Consider the following 24,981-nt stretch of genomic DNA (forward strand, 5'->3'; position numbering starts at 1 on the left):
TCATATTGAATTTCTTTATACACTGCACCTGGTCACATCTAGCTCGTATAAGGATATGCAGTACAGTATGTGTTAGTCTCTACATACAATGGCTGAGATGCCATGACACATTGTTTGTTTTGTTTTTTTACAAAATTTTAATGTGGGGACTCCATTTTTACATCCATCCAACTGCAATGTCAACATATTATAGCAACATTCTAACAAAAAGCATGCATCTCCTATAGTTAAGTGCTCCATGTCGAAAAAAGTTTGTCTCTTTAGTTGCCGATACATTCAGTTATGCATTTACCCTGATTAACCAATGTGGATCATGGATGTTACATAGTCCATGACACAATGCTAAAATCCCACCCAATGATCTTCATTAATAAACTGCCACATATATTTTTGCATTAAACCATTAAATTGCAATTTTACAGAAGGAAATTACTTCAACTTATTTGAGGTGCAAATTCACGGTAGTCTTGCAAAATTTGATGGTTGTATTACATTGATTTGTGTAAATACCTTAAAAAATTAAACCTAATTTAATTTGTGTGCAATGATTGTCACTTTTGGGCATCATTTACAGTATGTTATACAAACTGTATTATGAGGCCATAAACTGTGATTTTCATACTGTAATTTAAAAAGAAAAGCATTATCACTCAGTGTGCTTTTTAAAAAAAAAAACATTCTTAGCTAATAGAATTAAATCTATTCGGTATATTTTTGCCTTGAATGACGGACCTTTTACAAAAAAATATTAGTTGTTAGTATTTCCATCCGAGCTTATATTATCATGCTGATCAGCCCGAATAAATGTTTAGAACCCTCATTTGACTAAAGCATAGTTTCAGCATCGATTCAACTTCATACTTACACTGTACCTATGTTCATATAGGTATCTAAATCCCATTGCCCGTAAATTGAATCCAGTGTGCCTGGATGCAAATGTTCGCGTGTGTGTGAAAACGTGTTTGTGCCAGCAGAGGGCAGTGGTGGTCTCTCCAAAGCTGCCATTGATTAATTGGAAACTAGCTTGGGAAAAGGTCACTGGAGGTGGTAATTCATCTCTTGTAGATGCGACTTGGCACTCATTTATCTCCAAATTGTCACTTTGAGTTTTGGGATGTCTGTCCTCTGCATTTAAAAGTAGAGGAGTAGATTCCAGAAGACTGCACCTTTTCTCACTTTTTGTGCGCGTGCTTTGAAATGCAGAATACAAGAACAGGACAGCAGGTGCAAGTGTTCACCTGCTTTGTCCTTCCGGGTGATTTTCACTGAAACTTGGGAGCTCCTTCTGCACATCTCTTTTCCGCGTCCGTGCTCAAACAGTCATATCTCCTCCATGACTTCCATGACGATTGTCCGTGGGCCAGTAAGGATCAGGTTGCTCACAGTTCTGTAGTCCTGTGCGAGGACGTTCAAGCCGTTGACCGATACCACAAACTGGCAAACCTAAGGACAAGGGAGATCAAGTATGAACATTGACTTCAATGAAAAGACGTGTTTCATTTTCCCACTGACATTCTTGTTTGCTTCTTATTTTACATTTCATTTACAAAATGTAAAAAACAAAACAAAAAAAAAAAGGTATGCCCTTAATGTGAAAGCAGCTGTCCAAATGATTACATTAGATTTGGCTGGAGTGGCTGAGCCCGCCTACTTGTTGATGTCCTGTGTGTGACAGAACGAACTTTCTTCCAAGTACTTTTGGGGAATGTGCTTGACCTTTCCCCAAACAGTTTCTGTTGGCTGTTTTCCAGATGGATTTGAGAAAGAAACATTTGTATTGAAACAAAAGCCATCTGGTGTGTCAGGTTGGAAAAGTGGATTATGTCGCAGCAATTCCTTCGAGTTGTTTCTTGCAATTCATTTTCATCGAATTTGGAAAGACGCTGCAGTAAAGACCTACGTCAGATTTCAAGATCAGAGCCTCAGAACGGTTGTGTTGTGTGCGCGAAATGCTATTATCCTCTCCCCACATCAATGTGCGCATGTGTGAGATATGAAATTGGCATTGTTGAGAAGACAAAGTGTACACAGATGTCTGGTTGGACAGCTGGGTAAACAGAAGCCTCTTTTTTTTTGTCCTCAATAAAGATAATCTAGCCATAATATGAGCTCCCAAAAAAGAGAGTTTGAATACAGTCAGTTGATAGTTGAACGTGGTTGAAGTCTCATACAAGTTAGAGTTCAATCAAAATGTTACGGAAAAATACGACTTCATCCGCTTGGGTGTTTTACTGTTTCTTTGGCTTTTTTTTGTTGTTGTATTTTTGTGATGCCACCAGACAAAGGTGTCAGAGGAAAAGTGTGATGATTGAAGAAACTGATATGAAAATTAATGCCACAGGATAGTGCTACACGTTCTTGTAGCTCTGTTTAGTGTTTCTGTGATGAGATTACCCTCCCAGGGACATAAAGTACATCACACAAGTTGAAGGTGAATACATCTGTTTTTGTTTATTGTGGCAAAATTGAGTTCTTTTTACACGTGTAACAGGGTGACATATGAAGCTGACACGCCTTCAGCAAGCCTCTGTCCCATCTGCATCCCGTTATCAAACGCAAGTAGTTTTTGCTTCATTTTAGTTTTACTGCATATCTATTCCTTTTTTGATTATCATTGCAAAATCATATTTATTTTGACATTCGTTTGACAGTTGCTTTTAAAACATTGTCTCTACAACTATAAAAAAAAAAAAAGTTTATCGCAGGCAACAGTTGATTCTAAAGCTGATTCATTTGAACAACATTATTTTTTATAGAAAATGAACAAGGATACTGTAACAGAATGAGCTTGGGGGTGTTCCACTGTACTGCACTGTGTTTTTATAAACAATTCCAAAAGCATGTTACAACAAATTCCATGACAATAAGTTGGCCATTTTGCCTGTCATAAAGTGCTGACCACAGCTAAATTACCCCACGAACGGCATGATTGCTAGCTGGCTCGCAGTCATGCCTGCGCCTCGCCTTCCTAATCATATCCAAACCGCAACTGCCAACTGCAGCCAATAAAAGCGAGGCGGCGCTTGCAACATGACGTTACTTCTGCATTTGAGGTGCTTGCAGGCTTCCACTGAACTCGTTTAAAAATTCAGAAACTTTGCGCACGTTCTGCTTTAGCAGCCCACAAATCACCCAAGTTCACGTTAACTTGTTAATGATGTTCTGTGGAATGAATTTTACGCAATCATCAGCTGATAAAATTGAATATGCTTCCTGAGGTGTCAGGGTAGGTTACAGTAAGCAGAAAGGGATAAGGACAGTGTGAACATCCACAACAAAACGCATCAGTTAATCCCATGTTGTTGCTGCCAACCTCTTCAAGACATAAAGTGCCAAAAATACTCTTCTACACACACACCTGAATAGATTCTCATCTTATCTCTGCTTATTCCCTCTGCCTGGTCTGTTCAAACTTCCTTTACAACTTCTCTTAACTGCCCCCCTCCTTAATTCCGGCCTCCTCTCATGGCTGTGGGCTTGTTACTCTTGGCTGGGTGCCCGTGGGCAGGGAGGGGGGTAAAGAAAAAAAAACAATCTCAGAGGAAGGACTAAGAAAATGTGCAAAGCAAATAATGGACACATGCTGAGAGGACATACTGAGATTTGCAAGCGCTTGTTCTTCCTTCTCAGGTGATAAAGAGGAATCAGAAAAGCTTTCATTGGGATATCCATTTTGTTTGCTAAAATGTAGCGTTCATTGCTCTGCATATAAATCATCTCCAAGATTGTTAACCAAATAGTATTTTAAGAGTGGAAATCTTTGCAAGGTTAACAATTATTAACATAACCATTGTGAAACTATGTCTGATCACTCCAGCTTCGATAAACTAAGATCAAATATACAAACAAATGGTCAGGTGTATGTTTGCAGTAATTTAGCAGCCAGCAAACACTCTGACATAAATGGAACTTCTGAAAAGGGGCGAGAAAATAAACACACCTTTTCCAGCAGAGGAAGAGAGGAAGGAAGGGGAAATGAAGGACACCAAGGGAGTTTATAAATGGACCACACACACACACACACACACACACACAAACAAAAGCATAAAAGAACAACAGATTACACAATGCAACATTTGTCTGGTATGAAAAGTATAAAACACGCATCACATCACATTCATCCATCCATTAAAATTTTTTTTTTTTTTTAATCCCAGATGACTTTGGGGCAAGCTGGACTGGTTGCAGCCAGTTGCACAGCATGTTGCATCATAATTTCTCCCCCCATAAATTTAGTAGGGGCGGCTGGGGACTTAATAAAAACTGAAAGGGCCCCTGATGAGAGCTATAGAGTGTGATATTGTTTAGTATCCATAGCATGGCAAGAAACCGTATCCGTAGTACTTATACTGCAGAAAGTATGTCTTGTAGACAATAGACAGTATAGTACGTGTGTGTACGTGCTCTCTCTGGTCAAAGTGAGTGTGTGCATGTGTACCGTGACTCCACCCTTCGGCCTCTTACGTGGATGCCCGTGTCAACACCTTGCAACGTGGCCTTCCCTCTGAGCATTATGTGACTGATAACTAATTGCACATCAATAAAGTCATGTGAGGTGTAACACGGGGAGGAGAAAGGCAACTCCTCATAAACAAACGGCAGGCACATTCTTAACTGGTAAAACAGAAAATGACCATGAGTAAAACAATATCAATACAGCAAAAGCTTTGCTTTCAGTTAAAAGGATGAGTACCGGTAAATTATGTTAAATAGGTTCAAGTAAGTCCACGAGTTTAGGCTCTTCTGAGGGGATAATTTTTTTTTTTTTTTAAAAGCAGGCTAGGGGGCAAATGGGGCATTCTCGCCCCTGTGATGACGTACATTTTGACCAGATATGCTCCTCTCATATTTACTGTGAAATGGCCTGCTGCTATAAACTACTTATTAAAGCTGTTTGCTTCATATTTAATTTTCAATTTCTGTAACTTTTTGTGCAACTTAGAGTGACTTAAGAACATTTAGAATGTCGTTTCTGTATTGTAAAACAAAACACAATAAAATAAAATAGTCATAACTTTGTCAAAATAAAATATGATGATACTATTTTGGGCCTGTGTTGAAATCTCAAATACTTTTGTGAATACAGTGGTACCTCTACTTACGAACGTATCTTCATACGAAATTTTCAAGTTACGAAACGCCTCAACGGGAAAATATTGCCTCTTGTCACGAAAGAAATTTCAGGATACGAAAGGTAAAAATACAGTATAGGCTGCTACTCACAGCTCCAGAGTTTTGTGAACGTAACATACTCATAGCTGCTCTGTCATTGGCTATTACTTAGCATCTTCCTGGCATCCCATTGGCTAAGAGGGACCTCTACCGTATGTGTTTACCGGCATGTGTGTAGATAGACAGCTAGATAGAGAGATATGTGATAGATATGTCTATGCAGCGTCCTCGTCATTCGCCGCTCGGGCCATGAGGTGTTCCGATAGTTTTACGTGAATTACAGTATTCGCTATGGACCCCAAAAAAGTGATGGAAAAACGAGGAAAAGAAAAAAAGAAACTTTTTTTTTTTCCATACAAACAAAACAAGAGATAATAGAAAAGCATGAAAAAGGGATGCGTTTGGTTGAGCTCGCCAAAGACTATGACCGTAATGTATCGACAGTCGCCACGTTATTAAATCGGTTCTTTACCAAACGCCAGGCAAAAACCACTCCTGAGAGAGAACATGAACCAAAGAGGGCAAAACGCAAAAGGACAGCAATTAAAAGGTACATGACCATCATTGTTATTCTTTATTCTTTGTTTTTTTACATTATGCACAACTCTCATTAATTGTGCAATAATCTAATTGTAACATGTATTTGTTACATGTTTTGATGCATTTATATGCTTTATAAAACATTTATGTCTGAATTTTGGGGGGGCTTGGAACGGATTAGGACATTTACTTGGAAAACGCGTCTCTATTTACAAAATTTCTTCCAGAACCAATTAATTTTGTTAGAGACGCATTTTCCACGTAAATGCCCTAATTTTGCCCGCTTTAATATTTTCATATGCTTTGGTACCTCTACTTACAAAAAGGTCCCAAAGCATATGAAAATATTAAAGCGCTACGAATAAAAATTGCACGTGCGCTTCATTTAAAATCCATTGCATGCTTGTGGGGAGGGGGAACGTGCCTCTCATCTCATTTGAGAGTCGAAGAGTGTGCTTTTATAGGTCACACTATCAGTCCAAATTCAGGCCAGTTAATCTTGCATTAAGATAACAATATGCCTTATCTGCACCCGTGAACCATGGCATACATTTCCACTGCGACCAAATATGAGCGTTAAAGCAGAAGTGGTTATTCACATCGCCCATTTCCTCTTTTTTGGCACAAAGAAAATCTGATTATGTTCATGATTTTACATTTTATTCCATGATAAAAATCAACAGGAGCTCACCTTTTGGTCGTCGACTGTCAAAACTTTAAACTCTCACATAATACTGTATGTGTTATTACGTGTAACAGCTTAATGGAAGTCATGCGTTTGTCTTCTTCTCTGTCGCCTGCAGCAAGTCTGCCGTTCGTTGTTTTCTCCTGCCTGGCCAATTCACGGCGCAGTCACTGTGCAATGCATTCCCAGCATTCCTTGCTGCCACTCTGCTTACACAACTTTTCGCCAGCTGTGGTGGCAGCATGGGAGGAATGACCCCACCTTCCTCCTACTGTACTTTAGTCACTATTTCAGTCATTTCATCACATCTTTTGTTTTTATGCTGTCAATCTTACACACTTCCTTATCAGATAAATAACATGGTTGTTTTTATTTTTTCTAGAATGCCACGGTGACCTTCCATCTTTGCGCGCATACGTATATACGCGGTGTATAATGTCTCTACCTTCATGCCAGCAGCTGCTGCAGGTCCCCCGGGGTCCACCGCCTGGATGTGACAGGGTTTGCTACCTCGCACGACGAAGCCCCAGCCCACGGCATCGCCTACGATCTGCCGAAGGCCAAATCAAAGGTTGCCACGGTAGAATCGCACGATGCTTCAAATTGTGCTCAATGCATTATCATGTACATGCCGCTGCTCTTGAGTTTATGATGCATTACAAAAAGACAACTGATAATATAGTCAATGGATGTGCTGTACAGGATGTGCCGTATACAATATGTGTCTATTTGCAATTGCCTTGAGGGACTCGTGACCACTGTGTGTATTCACAACACTGTTTGAATGAGTGACTGTGTGTGGGCACGTGCGTTTGTGTGTGTGTGTGCGTGTGTGTGGGTGTGTGGGGGTGTGCGTGTGTGTGTGTGTCCTACAGTGAATGTCTTCTTTAGAAAAGGTCCTCCTGGTGTCTGGAGCTCCTCTGGACTCACGTGTCTCTTCAGAACTGTCCAACCATAGAGCATTTTATTACCATGTACCCATCTTGCATTATTAAAAAAAAACAAAAAAACATCAACATTGTAATTACATTAGATTCGAACACAAAAACAGAAATCAATTTCACTTACGAACGTTACGACTATTCAAGTGTAATTCCAGGACTTCCACTTCTACAGATACAAATGTTATGGAGAACCATTATAAGAGCTGTATGAAATAGTGTGCCTTTACAATCATATTGCTACTTTGACATTAAAAGAAGAATACATTTTTAACAATGTGATTACAGTTTCAGAACCGAACTGCACCACAGTGTAAGTTTGAATTTATTTTATATACAGTGCTTGTATTGGATCTCACCAGATTAAGTGTGCATTACTGTCAGTTTTACTTTTGTGTTAAACTGTGTGCCAATGTATGTATGGCAGAGAGGACATTTTTTGTGTGGGGGGGGGGGGGTGCGTGTGTGTGTGTCCGTGTGCCCTAAGGTGGTTCCTTTTCCTGTTTTTGTTGTGTACTTGTTGCTGAAAGTTTTTTTTCCTACCATCAAGGACACCTCAAACACACACACACATGCACACCCACCCCCCCCCCCCCACACACAAACACACATTCCTGGTCATTCAGGAGATCCACATTGCATAACTGAAACAAAATGTCTCCAGTGCCCATTCATAGTTGCAATGAATCTAAGTTGAAATGGTAAGTGTCACCTAAGACTGACACGGCAGATGGAGATCACCGTGGCTATTTGGAAGAGCAGATTGCATATGGCATGCTCACCAGACTTGGGGTTGCACAGGACCGGTGGGCTGCTGCTGAGTGTGGGACTGCTGCTGTAGTAACCGCTGCTGCCACAGCTGCTGCTCATGCTACTGCGGCGGACCCCGACTGCCATCTTTATCTCTTTAGTCGGACTCACTGTAGACACCGCAAACGCACGCTGTAACTGTACATGTATTCAGACTCATATTCTTTGGTGTGGAGTTATTGGGGGGGGGGGGGGGGGTCCATCCCGAAATATAGCATTTCAAATATAATTGATATCAATGGGAACATTTCTTATTGAAATCAAAGTCCAAAAAATCAAAGTCCAAGAAGCATGAAGAAACTTTTCAGTACTAGTGAATTATGTCCTATCATGATGCACTTGTTTTCGATTATGGTAATACACACCACGGAACATGACATTTTGTGTTTTTCTCAAGTACAAACTATATGTTTACTACTGAGGTAGTCGTTGCAGTGGTACATACAAAAGAAGTGTGTTTGTGAGTGCGTGTGTATGCGTGGTGGAGTGTGACTACCGGAGAGAAAGCTGGTGTTGCCTCCGTCCGAGTTCTGCTTGCGGAGACAGAAGGGGCTGTCGTGGCTCTCGGGAATGCCGCGACCCCGCTCGTGGAGCAGCTCCATTAAGCGTCGCCTCCGCCGAAAGTTCATCCTGAACTGGAAGAGGAGGGGTCCGTCCACAAAGTGATGCTTGTTTGTGACTGGCCAGAGAACAATTTTAGGAAAGTGGATTACTAACTAAAAAGCATGAAACGGCCACAATGGATTTTGATTAAAGTCAGATGATTTGGGACGAAAGAGAAAATGATCTAAACCTCCACGATATGAAACGGCACACTGGGAATCGTGGCTCATCGTTTCTTTTGCAGCACATCCCAAATGTGTTTTGGTCACGTTCCTCCAGACCAAACTCACCCAAGCGTTACACGATAGCCTTGCTTACCAAAAACAGGATACCTCAAATATTTGCCAAAAAGATGTCCAAAACGTGTAAGCAAGACAAATAATTAAGATTTTGTGATGAATCTCGACTCCTGATTAATTCATTGATTAAAATTGGTCTCATTACTCATCCATACACTATATTGTAGCTTGAAGGAAAAAACGTATAAACGTATCTACCTTGTGGTTACTTCTTAATAAAGGGATACTCGCACACACATTGCTTTCGGCATGCTTCTCCTCAACCTGCTTGTCAAGTCACCTCTGAATGAATGATAAAATGCAAAGAATGGAGATTAAATGCCCAGTAAGCTGGTGTATTTAGAAGCACGGTGGTTAACAAATAAGACTCATGACACACAGCGCTGCAGTGTGTGTATGGCCACGATTTAACAGCACATTCCAAGACGGTGGAGATGCTAGGCTCTATTTCTGTGACGTGCACAAAGAGAAAGAGTTCTTTGTCTGCTTTCTCTTCGGTCACTCTGCAAACTACTCACATGTAAAATACTGAAAGCAATAATGTCCAATAATGCTGTTGATGAGGCAATGCTCCTGATAGCCATTTACTGTAAATTGTGGAAGTTCAAACATAATACAGCCATGTGACTGCTCCTCAGTGAATTCTAATTGAATCAAGCACGACATCCATATTAAATCCAATTTAACGTCATGCCAAGGCTTGACTGAAAGTTTTTCAGACTGATACCAGTACAAGTACTGAGCTCTTCACTTAAGATAAAACGGTCACTCTGCAATAGTGAGTTTAAGTCCAAAATGAAATAGACAACTCTCTCTGAATATAGGACTAAATACAAAAATAACAAAATAACAGTGCCCTGAATTATAGTATTTGTTCAAAAGTAAATTGAAGTGAAAGATAAAACAGGTTCAACTGCTAACTGTTAAGCACGACACACTAAAGATAGAAAATAGGGCTAGGCGATACGGCTGAAAATTTTATCGCAATGTCAGTATTTCATATGAGCCAATATTGATAAATATTGGCTTTTGTGACCTATTCAAAAATAAGAAAAATGGATTAAATACGAAATATAAGTATCTAGAGGATTAATACCATTCATATTTCAGTACAAACAAGTAGGCAACAGGTGAGTATAGCATTCCGTATAAGACACACAAGTAAGTAAATTATCTTTGTTGCCTGTACTGCATTCAACAGGAAAATTAGAGCTTATTGAAGCACTGAATAATAACAACATTCCATTTTTCCTCAGTTGATTAAAACAGGTAAATGTGAAAGTTAAATATGTTCATGAAATATCGTAACGCAGAAAGTCATCATACCACCAAAACCGAGTTAGCAAATAAACAACATGTTTTGGTAGCAACACATTAATAATAAACTCTTAGCATTGATATAAATATACAAACTGAAATTGCTTTATAATGGGCACGTAAGATGCTGCACAAGGTGCAATTCACTCAGAAAAACGCTCTGTCAGCCATGCAGAATGTCATCCTATCACTCAAATTGAGCTGGCAAATAAACATCTATTTTGGTAGCAGCACACTAAAGATGTAATCTCGGTATTAATATAAACCTTATAAACATACAGTACTTACAGAAATTGCATCTTAATGGGAATATGAGCAGATGGACAAGGATGCAATTCAATTACAAAAACGTTCTCTCAATCATGCATGCCATTTACTTCCTGATAGTTAGAACAGCCACATGAGGATTGTTTTGTCTTGACAGAGGTTTGTGCTCTATTGAGTGTCATTCTAGTTTATCTGAGCTTTGAATTTAGGATACAATATACCTGTACAATGTATATGCTACGATTGCGAGATTGTACCATCCTGATAGTCCTAACCATAAAGTTTCAATGATATTATTAAAGCTACAGTTTTAGAGGGCACACACAAATCCAACCAGTTTATTGGCATGTACACTTTTTTTTCCCAAATGAATTGGACAAGTTATAGAGTATATCAAATAGACATACCAAAAATGCACTGGAATGAACAGAAATTCAATGAAGATTTAGCAATAAATAAATAAATAAATAAGCCCTGAATGAGGCTTGGAGGCCTTAGCAAGTAACATAAAAGAAATGATACATGGCAAGATGGATTTATAAAAGTGGTCTGATTTAACTAAAGGCTTCCAATAAAGTAAGACAACATTAGTAATGCATGCAGTGGAGCCACCCTCCCTCCTCACCATGCTGGATGATCCCGTGTTCAAGCAGGCGTCGCCCCAGTTGCTCCGCCTCCTCCCTGGTCGCCATCTCCCCTTCCTGCAGGAGCCAATCAATGAACTCGGAAGCTACCAACGTCCGCTCGAAGTTCACGCCTTCTTCCTCCCTGCTCTGTATTATGCTGTTCTCTGTGTTCATCAACCTAGACACCATCAATGAACTTTAGTGAGTGGTCGTTAAAGGAAAATGCATACAGTTGCCATACGGCAAATGCATCAGTTGGCACAACAATAATTTATGTGACATGACACTGGAATAGAATTTGTAAGGAAACCTTGATAATAATCCTCAATATGTTGAAAAGTGTATTCATTTTTGGTTTTAGCACATTTATTGGCCAATGTGTTGGATTCTTTTTTAAGTGGAAAATGTCAAAGTGGAACACCTTCCAAACCAGCGGCTCAGACACATTCCCGACTTTATAATCTTGAATAACCGGAGGCACTGAGGATTAAAAACATTACTCCTTGAAGCTCGCAAATCTTTTAAGCTGCTGGGAATAATAATACTATTTGTGCAGGAGCTTGCAACGAATACATATCATTAATGCATTAATTTTAAATTCGGAATTGTAATTAAATATAACAAAATAACATCTAAAATATAAAATAAAAATAACAACTAAATTATATTACAATCATACAAAATATCTATTGCATATACAGAATAGTAACAGTTTATGAATACTATCAAATAGATGAATAAACAAAACCTAATTTTTAGTTTCGACAACATCTCTTTTTAATAGCTTAAAAATCAGTTTAGTTAAAAAAAAAAAAGTTAAAAGTTAAAGTTAAAAATGACAACAAAAAAGTATCATTCCATTATAAGACTCACCACCCAGAACATTAGCTACGTACGTATGCTTGGGCTTGAAACAATTATGACTGAGGTTGATGTTTGCTGTAGTGTAAAACTGCAAAACTCTAATTCAAACTTTGGCTCTCTTTTGTGGCATAGGGTAAACCAAATTTTCAAAACATGTCTTGAAATTATGTAAGACAGATGTACACTACAGCAAACGACAATTGCAATAGAAAAAAAAAAACATAAGTGAATAATCTGTAACAAAACCTCTAAGTGTGTCCCACCTGAACGGCTGCATATGACCCACAAACTCTGAACAAAAAAAAACAAGTACACACATGCAGAGGGCAAAATTGCTGAATGTCCCTCATCAGCACAAAAACACACGTCAGTCAACAACTGTCACCAACTCAGTGAAACAATGAAGCACGGAGACACACTGTGATGAGTCACCTTTCAACCAGCACATGTCCATACATGTACATCATGAGTCAAAGTCATGCATTAAACAACCACAGGGAACTGGAGACTACTTGTCTATGGAAAAGTAACAACATTTACATTATCTAAAGATCATCTGTGTTCTATATTATTACGAAATAAAACCGCTAATGGAGGAAGGGCAATTTCTAAAGCATTTATCGCATAGCTTGCAAGTACGTAGACATGGACTCACACTACAGTGTGGCGTGATCCACACAATGTTACAATCTTACAAGGCGACTTTTGATGTGCTTGGGTGGGTTGGGATGTTTTCGTAAGAAACAGAGTTTAAATAGACATAGTAGTTAACTATTAAATGACCGTTTGCAGAAAATGAGTATCCATACAGGGTTTCCTCAGCACACAGTTCAATTACTGTTGTAGTTTTAGGTTTTTCAGTTGATTGTTGGGTATTTATGTGTGGTCTAGTGTTTATCATACAAATATTTACTGCAATTCTGACTTTAGATTAGTGATAGATTACAGCATGTTCTGTATTTGTGGGATGCACCAAAAGGTAGACGGTCATTTAAAGAGGAAGTCAACCCAAAGATATTTTTTTCAAGAATATGTTCCATGCAGGCCCACTAGCTGAAAGAAGGCATTCTGATAAATATTGCGTTTGTGCAATAAGAGTTAATCCACCCGTTATTAGCCATTTCTGGGGACGGCCATTTTGTCACTTCTGTAGACGGAAAATGACATCACAACTACTGAGGGCTCAGGTCACGACCAATCACTGCTGACCTGTTTTCTGAAGATGAACCGTGATTGGTCGGTACCTGAGCCCTAACCAGTTGTGATGTCATTTTCAGTCTACAGAAGTGGCAAAATGGCTGCCCCCTGAGATGGCCAAAAAGAGGTGGATTTTGCTACTTAACTCATACTCCACAAACGCAACATTAATCAGAATGCCGTGTTTCAACTTGTGGGCCTACTGGGAACATATTCTTGAAAAAAATGTGTTTGGGTTGATTTCGTCTTTAAAGAAGTATGATAAATGGTAGTTCAGTATGCAAGATGACTGTTTTATGTTATAGTTGTAACATTATTGTATCTGCAAAGGCGTCACAAAACACAAAATGATTGACGTCCTCCACGGTTGTCTTTATTTTTACTGTATCATGTTCCTTTGGTTGCATTTTCCTATTGGTGTGCTTTACTGATGGCTTGACGTGTACTGGATACATGAAGCGCATGTAGGTCATTGTGTACATGGCAGTAACTGATAATGACTTAACATGCGGGCTTGCTCCAGATGTCGATGCCTCTGTTACGCTTCAAATTGATTTTGTTTTCTCTGGAGAAGCTGGGCAACAACTGCTTTCAGAATCCTAATGTATAAAATTAAACTAAATTACAAAGACGTACATCAGATGAGCGGGGAATAAATTCCGGGAAAAGAAATTAGGAGTACTTTCTGCCTGCCGCATCCTCTCTGAGGGGTTCATTAAAGGAGATTGTCAACACTCGTTCTAGCTCATGTGTCAAAACAATTTGCGGTTGTTCGGTTTGCTCTCGATGGTACATTTAAGGAGGCTTTATGTAAAGTCAACACGTGAATTGTTGAAATGTCATACTGTGATGGAGTAGGACTTTTAGGAGAAGAGGCTCTCTGCCCAACATGCGTGGACAAATTGACGATGAAATGTTCCGTGAAAGGTGACCGTGTACACAGTCGTCATTCAGCCTTAAATGTGTTAAGTCAACAGTTCGTGTTAGCTCAACGGAGGGAGCACAGCACTTTCACAAACAGCACCAGCCGTGTTAAGCAAGTCAAACAGTATACATCCTGTACATGTTGGGATTATTCAAAGTAGAACAAATCGTCAGCCGTGACCTGAATATTCACGATGCATTTTTACGTCTCGGCATATAAGCCAGTGCAGGGCTGCATATTTGCGTCAACTCTATATGCCCTTTGTAGACTTAAAACTTAACGGGAACATATTATGGAAAATGTATATTTTAATTGCTCGTACACAAATACTTGAGCTCCCAGAGTGCCTACCGATCCATTAAATGTGAATTCAAACAACCAAATAAAACTTTTGTTATCTGCCCATTTCTGAAAAATGTGCCTGTTAGCGAACTGTACTGAATTTTCCCAAATCACAATTTAGCCAACGTGCATTACCGCTTCCACACACTGTTTCTCCACTCGCAACTTTACGGCTAGACTGGACAAAGATCCAGAGCACACAGGTGCTGTTTTCAGAATCAATTCTTATCCAGTATATAGTATTTACTATATAATGCTCTCAATGTATCCCACAATGCATCTTGAACAACAATGGTCACTAGAAAATCAAATACATCCCATAATGCACTGCGCCGATAGAGACAAATGATTTCCCATTTCTATTTCCGCACTATTGTTTAATTATGGCACGAGATAAATTTATGAGTTGAGCACAAAAATATTAATATAAGTAAAGCAAGATATCACAACACGGATGGACAAAGTGATTTGTTTGCTTGTATTCATTTTGTCAAATAAAATCAGTTTAAAACATCATAATGTCATCATAATTTATTTATTTATTTATTTCCTGTCACTGGCATGACATTAAGACACCTCAGAACTGTTTTAAATTGTGAAAAAAAATTGCAGAATTCATCTACTTTAAAAATGGCCAAAATGTATGAGTTAAAGAGTAATTTAAAGCCACCAAAATAAATTATTAAATCAATTTATTTTTTCTCTTACTTGATCTAATCAATGCCCAATGCTGAAAGCAGCACAACTCTAAGGATTCAATGGAGGATTGTTTTTTTTAATTTTAATTTCACATAAACTACTTAAAATTAAGTTAATTTTAATAGCTGATTATATTTGTTATCACTACACCCAATTGAATCCCCGAAGGGAAATTACAGTGACTGTTTTGTCCATTATTTGCACTACATGGTTTTGCTCCTGATATCAAATTGGGTACACAAGGTAGAAAACGAAAACGAAAACGGCATGGATAATTTGAACAAAGTTAGTGCGCGTCTGTCAGTGTTTGTGGATCCTGGGTTGCACTGCGCTTGATTACATAAACTTTTGAGGGTGGAGACGACAGATGTCCGTGCGTGGACTCTTATACAACTGGTGTGTGCGCATTTGTTTGTTTGTTGTCTAGAAACAGGAAAAGTGGGATTTCTTTCTTTTTTTTTTTTCTTTTTTTTTTTTTTTAGAGCAGAGCAAGTGTTAAGACAGATATAGAAGAAGGGGAGGAGCCTTTGGGGTGTGGGAGCGTGCGTTAAGATAGAGTTGATACAGCAATGAAAGAGAGAGAGCTGCAGACAAACTCATGTGCAAAACAACATCATGGGCAAATGATGAAAACAAACAAAACGGTTCCATTCGTGTTGTTCTGCCTTGCTCTGATTTGACAAATCCTCTTAATTGAACTTCAATAAGTTAATGTTCCACCACTGCCTGAAAAGCTTATAAAATAATTGAGCTGAACACAATGTCAGAAGAATTGTGATTTAGGAAGCAATGTTTGATGTGTTAGTGTGGGGAAAGTCCAAAAGCTCTGCATGTGTTTTAGCTACGTACTTCTCATAGATCCTCTGCCCCCTCATGAAGACTTTGGCTTCGTTATCTAGTGGAAAGGTACCATCGTCCTTACGGAAACGGTAGAACAACTTCATGTCTTTGAACTCCCGGTGCTCGTCGCACACTGCAAATGCACAAACGGTACGAGGTTAAGTTTCAACGCTGACATGAAAATCTCTTGTAGGAAAAAATGTGAAACCAAGTGACCACAAAACAATTTATTACTGCAAATACAATAGAAACTCTAGAGGTAGACCACATTCCCTTCTGGGATGCTGACTTAGAGTGCCTCTATAGGGGGAGGCAATTAATTCATCTGTTCTAGGCCCAATTGGTCAATAAATATCAATGATTATGTATTCTGCCACGCTGGAGTCTATTACTAACCTACAGAAATGCAGTAGTAAAGTTATTCCAGCAGTATATCTTGGTATGAAAAACACATCTAAAGTACTGTGGTAACTAAACGGGCTGTGTTGTGCCGCTGTAAAAGTCGTATTTAGGTACGTCACAAACAGAGGACGATACCAGATGGAAGCTGTTAACTACTGCTGGTTGCTCAATGGTCACGTTTGAGGACACAGGCCCAGAAATCGCAACATGGTGGTGCAAGAGGCTAGCAGCTTTCTGTGTCAAGTGAACTTGAGCTTGTTTGGATTTTCCTGCCATGCTGGCTTAAAAAACATGCATGTTGGATTAGTACAAAACTCAATTATAAATTGGGCATGAATGTGAGTGTGAATGGTTGTTTGTCTGTATCTCGAACTTAAAAGTCTCCCCAAATCGTGATGAACAGCAATGTCGAGAAGTACACCTACGAGACCTTTGTATTCCTTCACTGTTATTCTTTATTGTCTTGTTCCGACTGATGTGTTTAGCGTGGCATGCTTAATTGTAGAGTCCCATAGTACTGAATTGAATTTAAAAAAAACAAAAAAAAAACAAGGAGAGTAAACAAGGGGAAGTCAACCACAAAATATTGTTTGGAATACGTTCTATGCACCTTCACTAGTCTAAATAAGGCATTCTGATTAATACTGAGTTTGTGGAATATGAGTTAATCAGCAAAATCCATCCGTTTTTAGCCGTCTCATGGTGCGGCCATTTTGTCACTTCTGTCGACTGAAAATGACTTCACAGTTGCTCAGGGCTCAGGTAACAACCAATCATGGCTCAGCATTCAAGTGAGAAAATTTGGGGGTTGACTTCTTCTTTAAATATAATAGTCAGTATGTCCTACTATGTTTTAGGGAGTTCTTCTTACATTTGCAAAAGTACCATCTAACTAGTTCCAACCAAGTCTCTCTGTCAAATTAATCAGGCGAGTGAGTTGGAGCCAAACTGGCTCAGGAGCATGAATAATTATTTGTGAAGGGACAACGATCGTTCCCAGAAAATGTCAAGAAAGAAAGAAAGAAAGAAAGAAAGAAAGAAAGAAAGAAAGAAAGAAAGAAAGAAAGGAAGAAAGGAAGAAAGAAGGAAAGAAAGAAAGTTACAGAAACTCCAGATAGAAGGGCCAAAGTGACGTGCTAACTACTAAGTCACTGATCTCACCGTGGTGGATGATGCTCTGGTCCAGAAGTTTCTGCATGATCTTGATGGCTGTCTCTCGCTCGGAGGCCTCCTTGTGTTCAATCAGCCAATCAACGAGCTCTTTGCCCACGAAGCAGTTTGGGTACGTTCGCAAGTGATGACGCCGATCCTTAATGACCTTCCCTTCATGGAGCCGCAACCTGGAACAAAAGATTAGCTTTTGTAGATATTGTTGTTTCTAATCATAGTTATTTTTTATTATTCTACGGGGTGTTTTAACACACTCCACCAAAGTCATTAATGTTCCAAACTAAAAGGGACACAAACAGGGCACTCTGTAAATCTGCTAACAGACAAGTGGCCTCAGTTCACATTCTTCTTCATTATTTTGCAACACTGGAGCAACAAGAAATGAGCAACAACAAAGTAGTACAGTGTTTCAAAGTTCACGCGGTGTGGGGGAGTGTGGAAAGGTCCATTGGTAACTGTTAACCACGTTCAATTTTCTGGTACTTCTTTTTCGAATCAAATCGGGTCATTCAACTCGGTATCATTGGCTGAGGTGCAAAGTGAATCAAATCCATCTGAGGGATTGTTTAAGTGCTTCATTACATGCTGCTGTTTAGATTAGCGTTGCTCAAATTCAAATGGACTCGGGAATTTATGCTTTAACAAATGGTGTGAACAATAGCGTCAATGAACTGACAATACGTCTTCCAAGATGGGAAAATAAAGGTGTTTATTAGAGGCAAGGACTCCATTTATGGAAATACAGCACGCTTACATAACCATAATGTCTGCCACCGGCCATCCTTGTGTATGACACTAAGCACAGTCTTTTGAATTGCACTGAGTAAATGAGAAAAGATGTCATAATTTTCTCACATTTGAGGAGATAGGTACTGTTTGGTTTTCCAAGTTGAGAATGCCATAACTGTTACTACCACACAAGATTTAATGTGATCCAACGGGCTATTGTGAATCCAGTTAAGTCCCCCGTTTTTCTTGGTATTATTGTCTAAAGCAGGGGTCTCTAACATACGGCCAGGGGGCCATTTGCGGCCCACTGGATGATATTTCAAAGTCAAATAAACTTTACTGCGTGGTGGTATTATACCTTACAGCTCTTCCCTGTGTTCTTGTTTCAGCAGGTCTAGATCACCTTTTTCTTAACTTGAGTAATGTCAGAGCGCGGACCAAAGTCTCAGACAAGCATCCTACTTTCTATCCATGCTGAGTCGATGCGCATCTGGCTAACATTATGCAGAATTCATGATCACAGTCCAAATCTGCCAAGCAAGAACATCAAATATGCTCGTGTGCCAAGAGTCCAGATGGGCAAACAATCCGCCACCAAAAGACTTCCCAACTGTGGTATCATCTTTATCATCTTTCCTTTGCCGCTCATTTCAATGCTAAATTATCCAGATAGAGATGAAGTAAGGCCAGGGCATTAAGAGGAAAATCGTACAGTAACTGTGGTCTCATAAGATTGCAGAGCACATTTCCATCGAAGATGAGCTCAGACAAGTTGCATTTAGACATTGTGGTTTTTCAAGAGTACACCGAGTACGTCTTATGCCAGCGCTTCTCCGGGCAGAGTGATCCCACATCCTACATGACCCCACCTATTTTTCCACGGAGAGCTGGTGCACTATATGTCCACAGAGTGTTTCACATACTCAGGAAACCTTCTCTCCTTCCTGGTGTTGCTGAGTAACAAATGGGCCTTTTGAAGACGCTCCATTACATAAGAGCACTCGCAAACGCCAGATAGTAGCCTCCCTCCAAACCTAGCAGCTAATGCACATTATAGGGAAGTTGCAGGCAAGAAGCAGCCCTTGAGCCAAATCCGAATTCTCAAATCACAAAGGCTGCAACTTGGAGGAAAAAAAAACGGATTCATTTCAGTTGTTCGGTAGGCTTTAATAGTTGTATTTATTTATACCGTATTGGGTTATTTCGCAACTTTTCGTTAACTTTCATAACTTGGGAAGGACACACACAAAAGGAGTACGTAAATGTTGGCTTTTATTTGCTCTAGTTCTCTATCAGTTTACATGACAGAAAACTAAAGAAGGGAGTGGAGGTCAACAAAGGAGTGTGTCAATCATTACACTACATGCTTTTTCGTGCTATGATAGGACACTAAAGTACAGTTTACACTTAGCACTACAGTTTGTTTCAGACAGGTACGGAATTTTGCGCAGTTTCATTGTGAAGAGGCCTGAATTGTATGAGCTCCTTTTCTATTGAACTATTTATTTGCCTTAATTCGAGACGCTGCAGTAATATATTCCGTAGCCTCCAAATTGCTGCAGTGCAGTGAACTTAATAGTGTGGTTAATGGGTCGCAATCCGTCCATCCATTTTCTACAGCGCTTCATTTCAGACCGTAGGTGAGCTACAGTCTATCGCGGCTGACCTCGGATGAAAGGTAGGTTACACCCAGGACTAGTTGCCTGGCAATCACAGGTCCTCAACAAACAAAGACACAAACCTATAGACAACTGAGAGTCTTCCAAAACCTAATGTGCATGTTTTTGGAATGTGGGAGGAAGCAGGAGAAAACCCCAGAGTCAGGACCTCTCGACCGTGATTCCGTCATGCTAACCACCACACCAGCGTGCTGCCATCTCAGGAACATCTGTTGCAATCGACACATCCGTCACCAACACATTATATCACTGTAATAAGCTCATCATCACCTACCCTAAGCCTAACCCTAAGGCCCTCACTAGGATGACTCCATTTTGCCTCCCATGGCGTGCCCCAGGGCTTTGTTCTTGGTCCCATGGTTTTCATACCAAGAGAAAACACCACAAGAGCACTTGGAGAATATACAAAATCCACACAGCATGTAAGAACAGCTAGAAAAAAAAGAGCCAATGAAGTCAGGAGGGTCTTAGCCAAAATTCAGATTTCCGACCCGGGACCACTTAACTGTGAGGCAGAGGCGCTAACTACAGAAACCTTTATCCACACTTTAATTACCACCGCAGTATAATCCCTGCAAGAGCCTTATTTATGATACCGCAAACTATTTCTAGAAAACTGCACACCGTTGCAGAGACCACATTGTACTACTATTCCATAAGCTTCACTGCCATCTCAATCACTCCCAAAATTGCTGATAAACATCTCTGAGTACTCTGAAATATGCTGCAAAAGCATTAAGCATCATTACTACACAAAGCAGGACTATTTTGGATCGCAAGTTGGGCACGTTGGGAACATCAGAAACTCTGGATCACCAACAGGCCAACCCACCACTCACTGACCCCAGTCACATGGCCAGCACAGACACTGCATACAAAGACACACACTGGTGCTTAGTGACAGCACACTGGAAACGTTGTGCTGACACAAGCCATTACTCTCGCGTGGCGATGAATGTCAGCAGTGTCACAGTAAATAAACCAAATTGGGAGAACAATTCGGTTGTATTTCAATGGGGAGGGCGGGCGCTTTAGGTGAAATTCCAGGCATTGGTGCCATGCTTTGCACTTTGAGACACTATTTATTGCTGGATTCATAGACCACCACACCATGGTGATGGGGGACCTTAACACGGAGAGGGTCAATGGGCGGCGCATGTCAACGCTAACAGGCAATGCCGGTCCCTGATATGACATTATGAGGTTAGTAGGTTCACTCTCACAATAGGCAGTGTTAGTGGAGCAAACAAGATCATTGGAATTCTGGCCAGTGAAGGGTTGGGGAGTGCATGTGGAGTCCAAAATACAAAATGCATTTCTTTGTAAGGGCTGGTGAAACCACATACATTTTTGATCGCTAGGGGTGGAACAGTACGGCAAAAATCATGGATCAGTATTTTGTTTTAAAGGCCTTGACTTGGTTGCCATTCAGTACAGAATTCAAAATCACTGTGGCATAGAGCACATTAGTGTGCCATGAGAGAGCGGTGGGAATGTATCCAATTTCACTTAAAGAGTCCAACAATGATTTATTTACTTACTACAAATTTGATCACTATGTCTATATATATGTCAGCAACTTTGAGTGGCATTCAGAACAATTAAATGTTCGGTACACTTGACCTGTGTATCTACCTGCTGACATTCATGCAATAGAATTGCATTGTGGTCCACCAGATTCAGTCAAATTGCGCTCATTATTTCAATGTATATACTTTTGAGGACATTTTACTGTGGCAAATTTGTTTTATGTAAAATATGTGCCTTGGTTCAATAAAGGTGAGAGAAAACTGCATTAAAATTAAACATTAACATCTGAAATATTTTCTGTCCAGCAAAGCGCAACATCAAATGTTTGTCTTCTTTTTAGGAAATTAACCTTCTGCATGTGGCTCAAGCAGAAAGACGGTTATACTTCTTATCCCTCACCAAATATATGCCAGTGCAAAAAGTTAGTCTGGAGCCCTGTATTCAAATGCACATGAAGTAAAATAATGGAGAATTTATAGATGCAACAATTCATCAATTAATCGATTATCGATTTGTAATTGATTAATTAATTAAATTAATCGATTAACAAATTCGTCGACAACTATTTTGATAATTGATTACGGTAATCCTTTACAGATCGTGTTTAATTTAAAATGGTCCAAATCTTCAGCATTTCAGCCTCTCCACAGTAAATCCGCTCAGATTTCTGTAGTAGTAAAATAAGACAATCACAAACTGAAGTAAAAATCTGCTTTTACTTCAGAAAACAATGATTAATTAACATTTTTGGCAAATTTCGGACATGTCAGAGCAGTAACTCAATAACTCAGTAACTTTGTTTCTCAAAGCAGTAACTGAATCACAAACAAACTGATTAATTGAAAAATATACTCGACAGATTACCTGAAAATCTAAATAATCGTTATTTGCAGTCTGAAATATAACATGCAAAACACTGCACAGCAAATAAAACTGTTGATAGATAATACTGTATACATAATAATAAAAGTACACATTAAAACTTGAAATAAATCATCAGAGGTAGCAAAAGTACTCATACTCTATACTTAAATAGAAGTAGAAATACTGTACTTGTGTCAACAAAGACTCTGGAAAATGTAGAATGATATATTATCAACTTGAGTAAAAGTAAAAAAGTGCACTCTTACTCTTACAGTGTCTTACAAAAGTGAGGGTTTAAAAAGTAACAATCCTATTTTGATCTTAAAGAGGAAGTCGACCCAAACATTTTTTCCAGAATATGTTCTGTGCAGGTCCACTAGTTGAGTCAAGGAATTCTTATTAATATTCCATTTGTGGAATATGAGTTAAGCAGCAAAATCTACCTATGTCTAATTTATTCTATCTAATCTATTTTCAGTTGACAGAAGTGACAAAATGGCCACCCCCAGAGATGGCTAAAAACAGGTGGATTAACTCTTATTCCACAAACGCGATATTTATCAGAATGCCTTGTTTTGTCTAGTGGGCCTGCATAGAACATATTATTGAAAAAAAAATAGGTAGGTGTTTTAGTATTATTATTAGTAGTAGTAGTAGTAGTAGTAGTAGTAGTAGTAGTAGTAGTAGTAGTAGTAGTAGTAGTAGTAGTAGTAGTAGTAGTAGTAGTAGTAGAAGTGCAGATTTCTGTTTTGAAATGTCGGGAGTAAAAGTGAAAATTCCTCAGGCAAATAAATGCTCAAGTGCAGACGCCTGAAAAATCTACTTCAATATATGTGTACTTTGTTATTTGTCTTCCAACACTGGAAATTATTGGAATTATAATAATTAAATGTAGGCACTGCCTGTGGTAAATCTAAAATGGGTCCATCATGTTGCATAATTGAACCTCCATTTGATTCATACATTTTTTTTTATGATGGAGTTTGAACAGAAGCCCGACCTACCTGAGCTGCTCCCCGGTGACGAGCACCTCGGCCAGCCGCTCCAGCTCCGCAGCCTTCTTCTGCATGCTGTTGGCGATCGCGTCCATCTCTCTGCTGACACGGACAAGAACATCAGCGATGAATTTAGCAGTAACAGTGCAGTGCAACAAGAACCTCCAGATTAACAATGAGGTGATGATATCATCATCATCATTTTTATCAGGCAGCATTTGCATGATTCACTCACCTTTCGAAAACCATGGAGAGTGATGTGTGTCGATCACCGATCCTTAGATAATAAAAAATGAATAAAAAATGAAAATATATTTTTTTTTAACTCGGCGTGCGGCGTAAACGACGTTATTCCATCCCAGGAAGTGTCAGACACAATGCAAGTGTCAAAAACATCAACTGCGGACTTTCCCTCGAAAACCTGCAAACGTGAGCACGCGCTCATTCATGACTTCATGCACGCCGCCGAGCAAGGCCCATTCCGTCCTTGTCCTGTCCTATCAACCCCTCCCTTAATGTACAATGTGTACATGCAGCGTTGTGTATACAGCTCCCCTTTATGCTGTCCAAACTGACACACATTGGCGTAAACATACAGGACGCCTGCACTCTTTCCTTCCGAAACACACGCCCCGCAATGGGCGGATCAATATGACGTCACGGAGGTGTTGACCACCAGGGCGGTGTTACACAAAGGCGTGGGTACGCTCGTTTTTAATTCCGTTACAGTCCGGCATAAAACCACGAGTAATTAGACGCACTGTCAGAGGTGGCAAAAGTACTCATATTGTACTTAGGTAGAAATACAGATACTTGTGTAAAAAATAAGACTGGTAAAATAGAATTCTGATCAGTTCCTTTATTTGAGTAAAATATATATTTAAAAAAAAAAAAAGAGACTCTGAAATTGACTTATATGGGTACAGAAGTAACTGCACAACCAAAAATAAAACTGTTTTCCTCATAATCAATGTGTTCCCAAAGCTTTACTAATGTGAACTCACTAACAGACTCAAAAGGAACTAAATTAGCCAGGTGACAAAAAATAAATAAGTAAATAAAAGCCTACCTAGTTGTGTTTTTGCAAATTAGAGTATGTAGAAGCAAGTGGATTGCTGGTAAGTAAATTGCATATAATGAATTAAAATGTAATAAATAAGCCCATGCATGGGAAATCGTCCTTGCTTTTCCCTATCTGTTGTGTCTTCATTGGTTCGCGTTCTTCTGAATCGCACTCTTATATAATAACATTTACAATAGATGGATAGATAGATAGTCTTGTTTACGTTGCCTCGTCATTAGCAGAGGTTGAAAAAGTAGAGAGCATATTTTGATAAAGAAAGGAGTAGAAAGTACAGATATTGTCAGAAATTTAAATACTCAAGTAACGTACATACCTACCTGAAAAATAAAGTTAAGTGCAGTGATTTATGCTATATCTGCCTGTGCTGCAAAAATAACAAAATTGGATTATTTTATTTATAT

At 39.3% G+C, this 24,981-nt stretch overlaps 1 protein-coding gene across 2 annotated transcripts; it reads right to left on the minus strand.

The window, feature by feature from the left end:
- deptor (DEP domain containing MTOR-interacting protein) lies at positions 1–24,121 on the minus strand. 2 transcript variants are annotated; one of them, XM_086038903.1, is made up of 10 exons: positions 23,732–24,121; positions 23,506–23,595; positions 17,691–17,869; positions 16,137–16,260; positions 11,260–11,438; positions 8,645–8,827; positions 8,121–8,258; positions 7,271–7,341; positions 6,843–6,947; positions 1–1,443 (listed from the first exon to the last, which is right to left on the minus strand). In XM_086038903.1, the coding sequence occupies exons 1-10, from the start codon at positions 23,743–23,745 to the stop codon at positions 1,321–1,323; spliced, it is 1,206 nt and encodes a 401-aa protein (XP_085895029.1). In that variant the 5' UTR covers positions 23,746–24,121; the 3' UTR covers positions 1–1,320. The 2 variants fall into 2 exon arrangements, with proteins under 2 accessions (XP_085895029.1, XP_085895028.1); XM_086038902.1 differs by having other exon boundaries at positions 23,506–23,598.
- Positions 24,122–24,981: the final 860 nt, after the last annotated feature.

The sequence above is a fragment of the Filicampus tigris genome, chromosome 8, assembly GCF_054856515.1.
Source record: "Filicampus tigris isolate MCC_2025a chromosome 8, RoL_Ftig_1.0, whole genome shotgun sequence".
Classification (NCBI taxonomy): Eukaryota; Metazoa; Chordata; class Actinopteri; order Syngnathiformes; family Syngnathidae; genus Filicampus; species Filicampus tigris.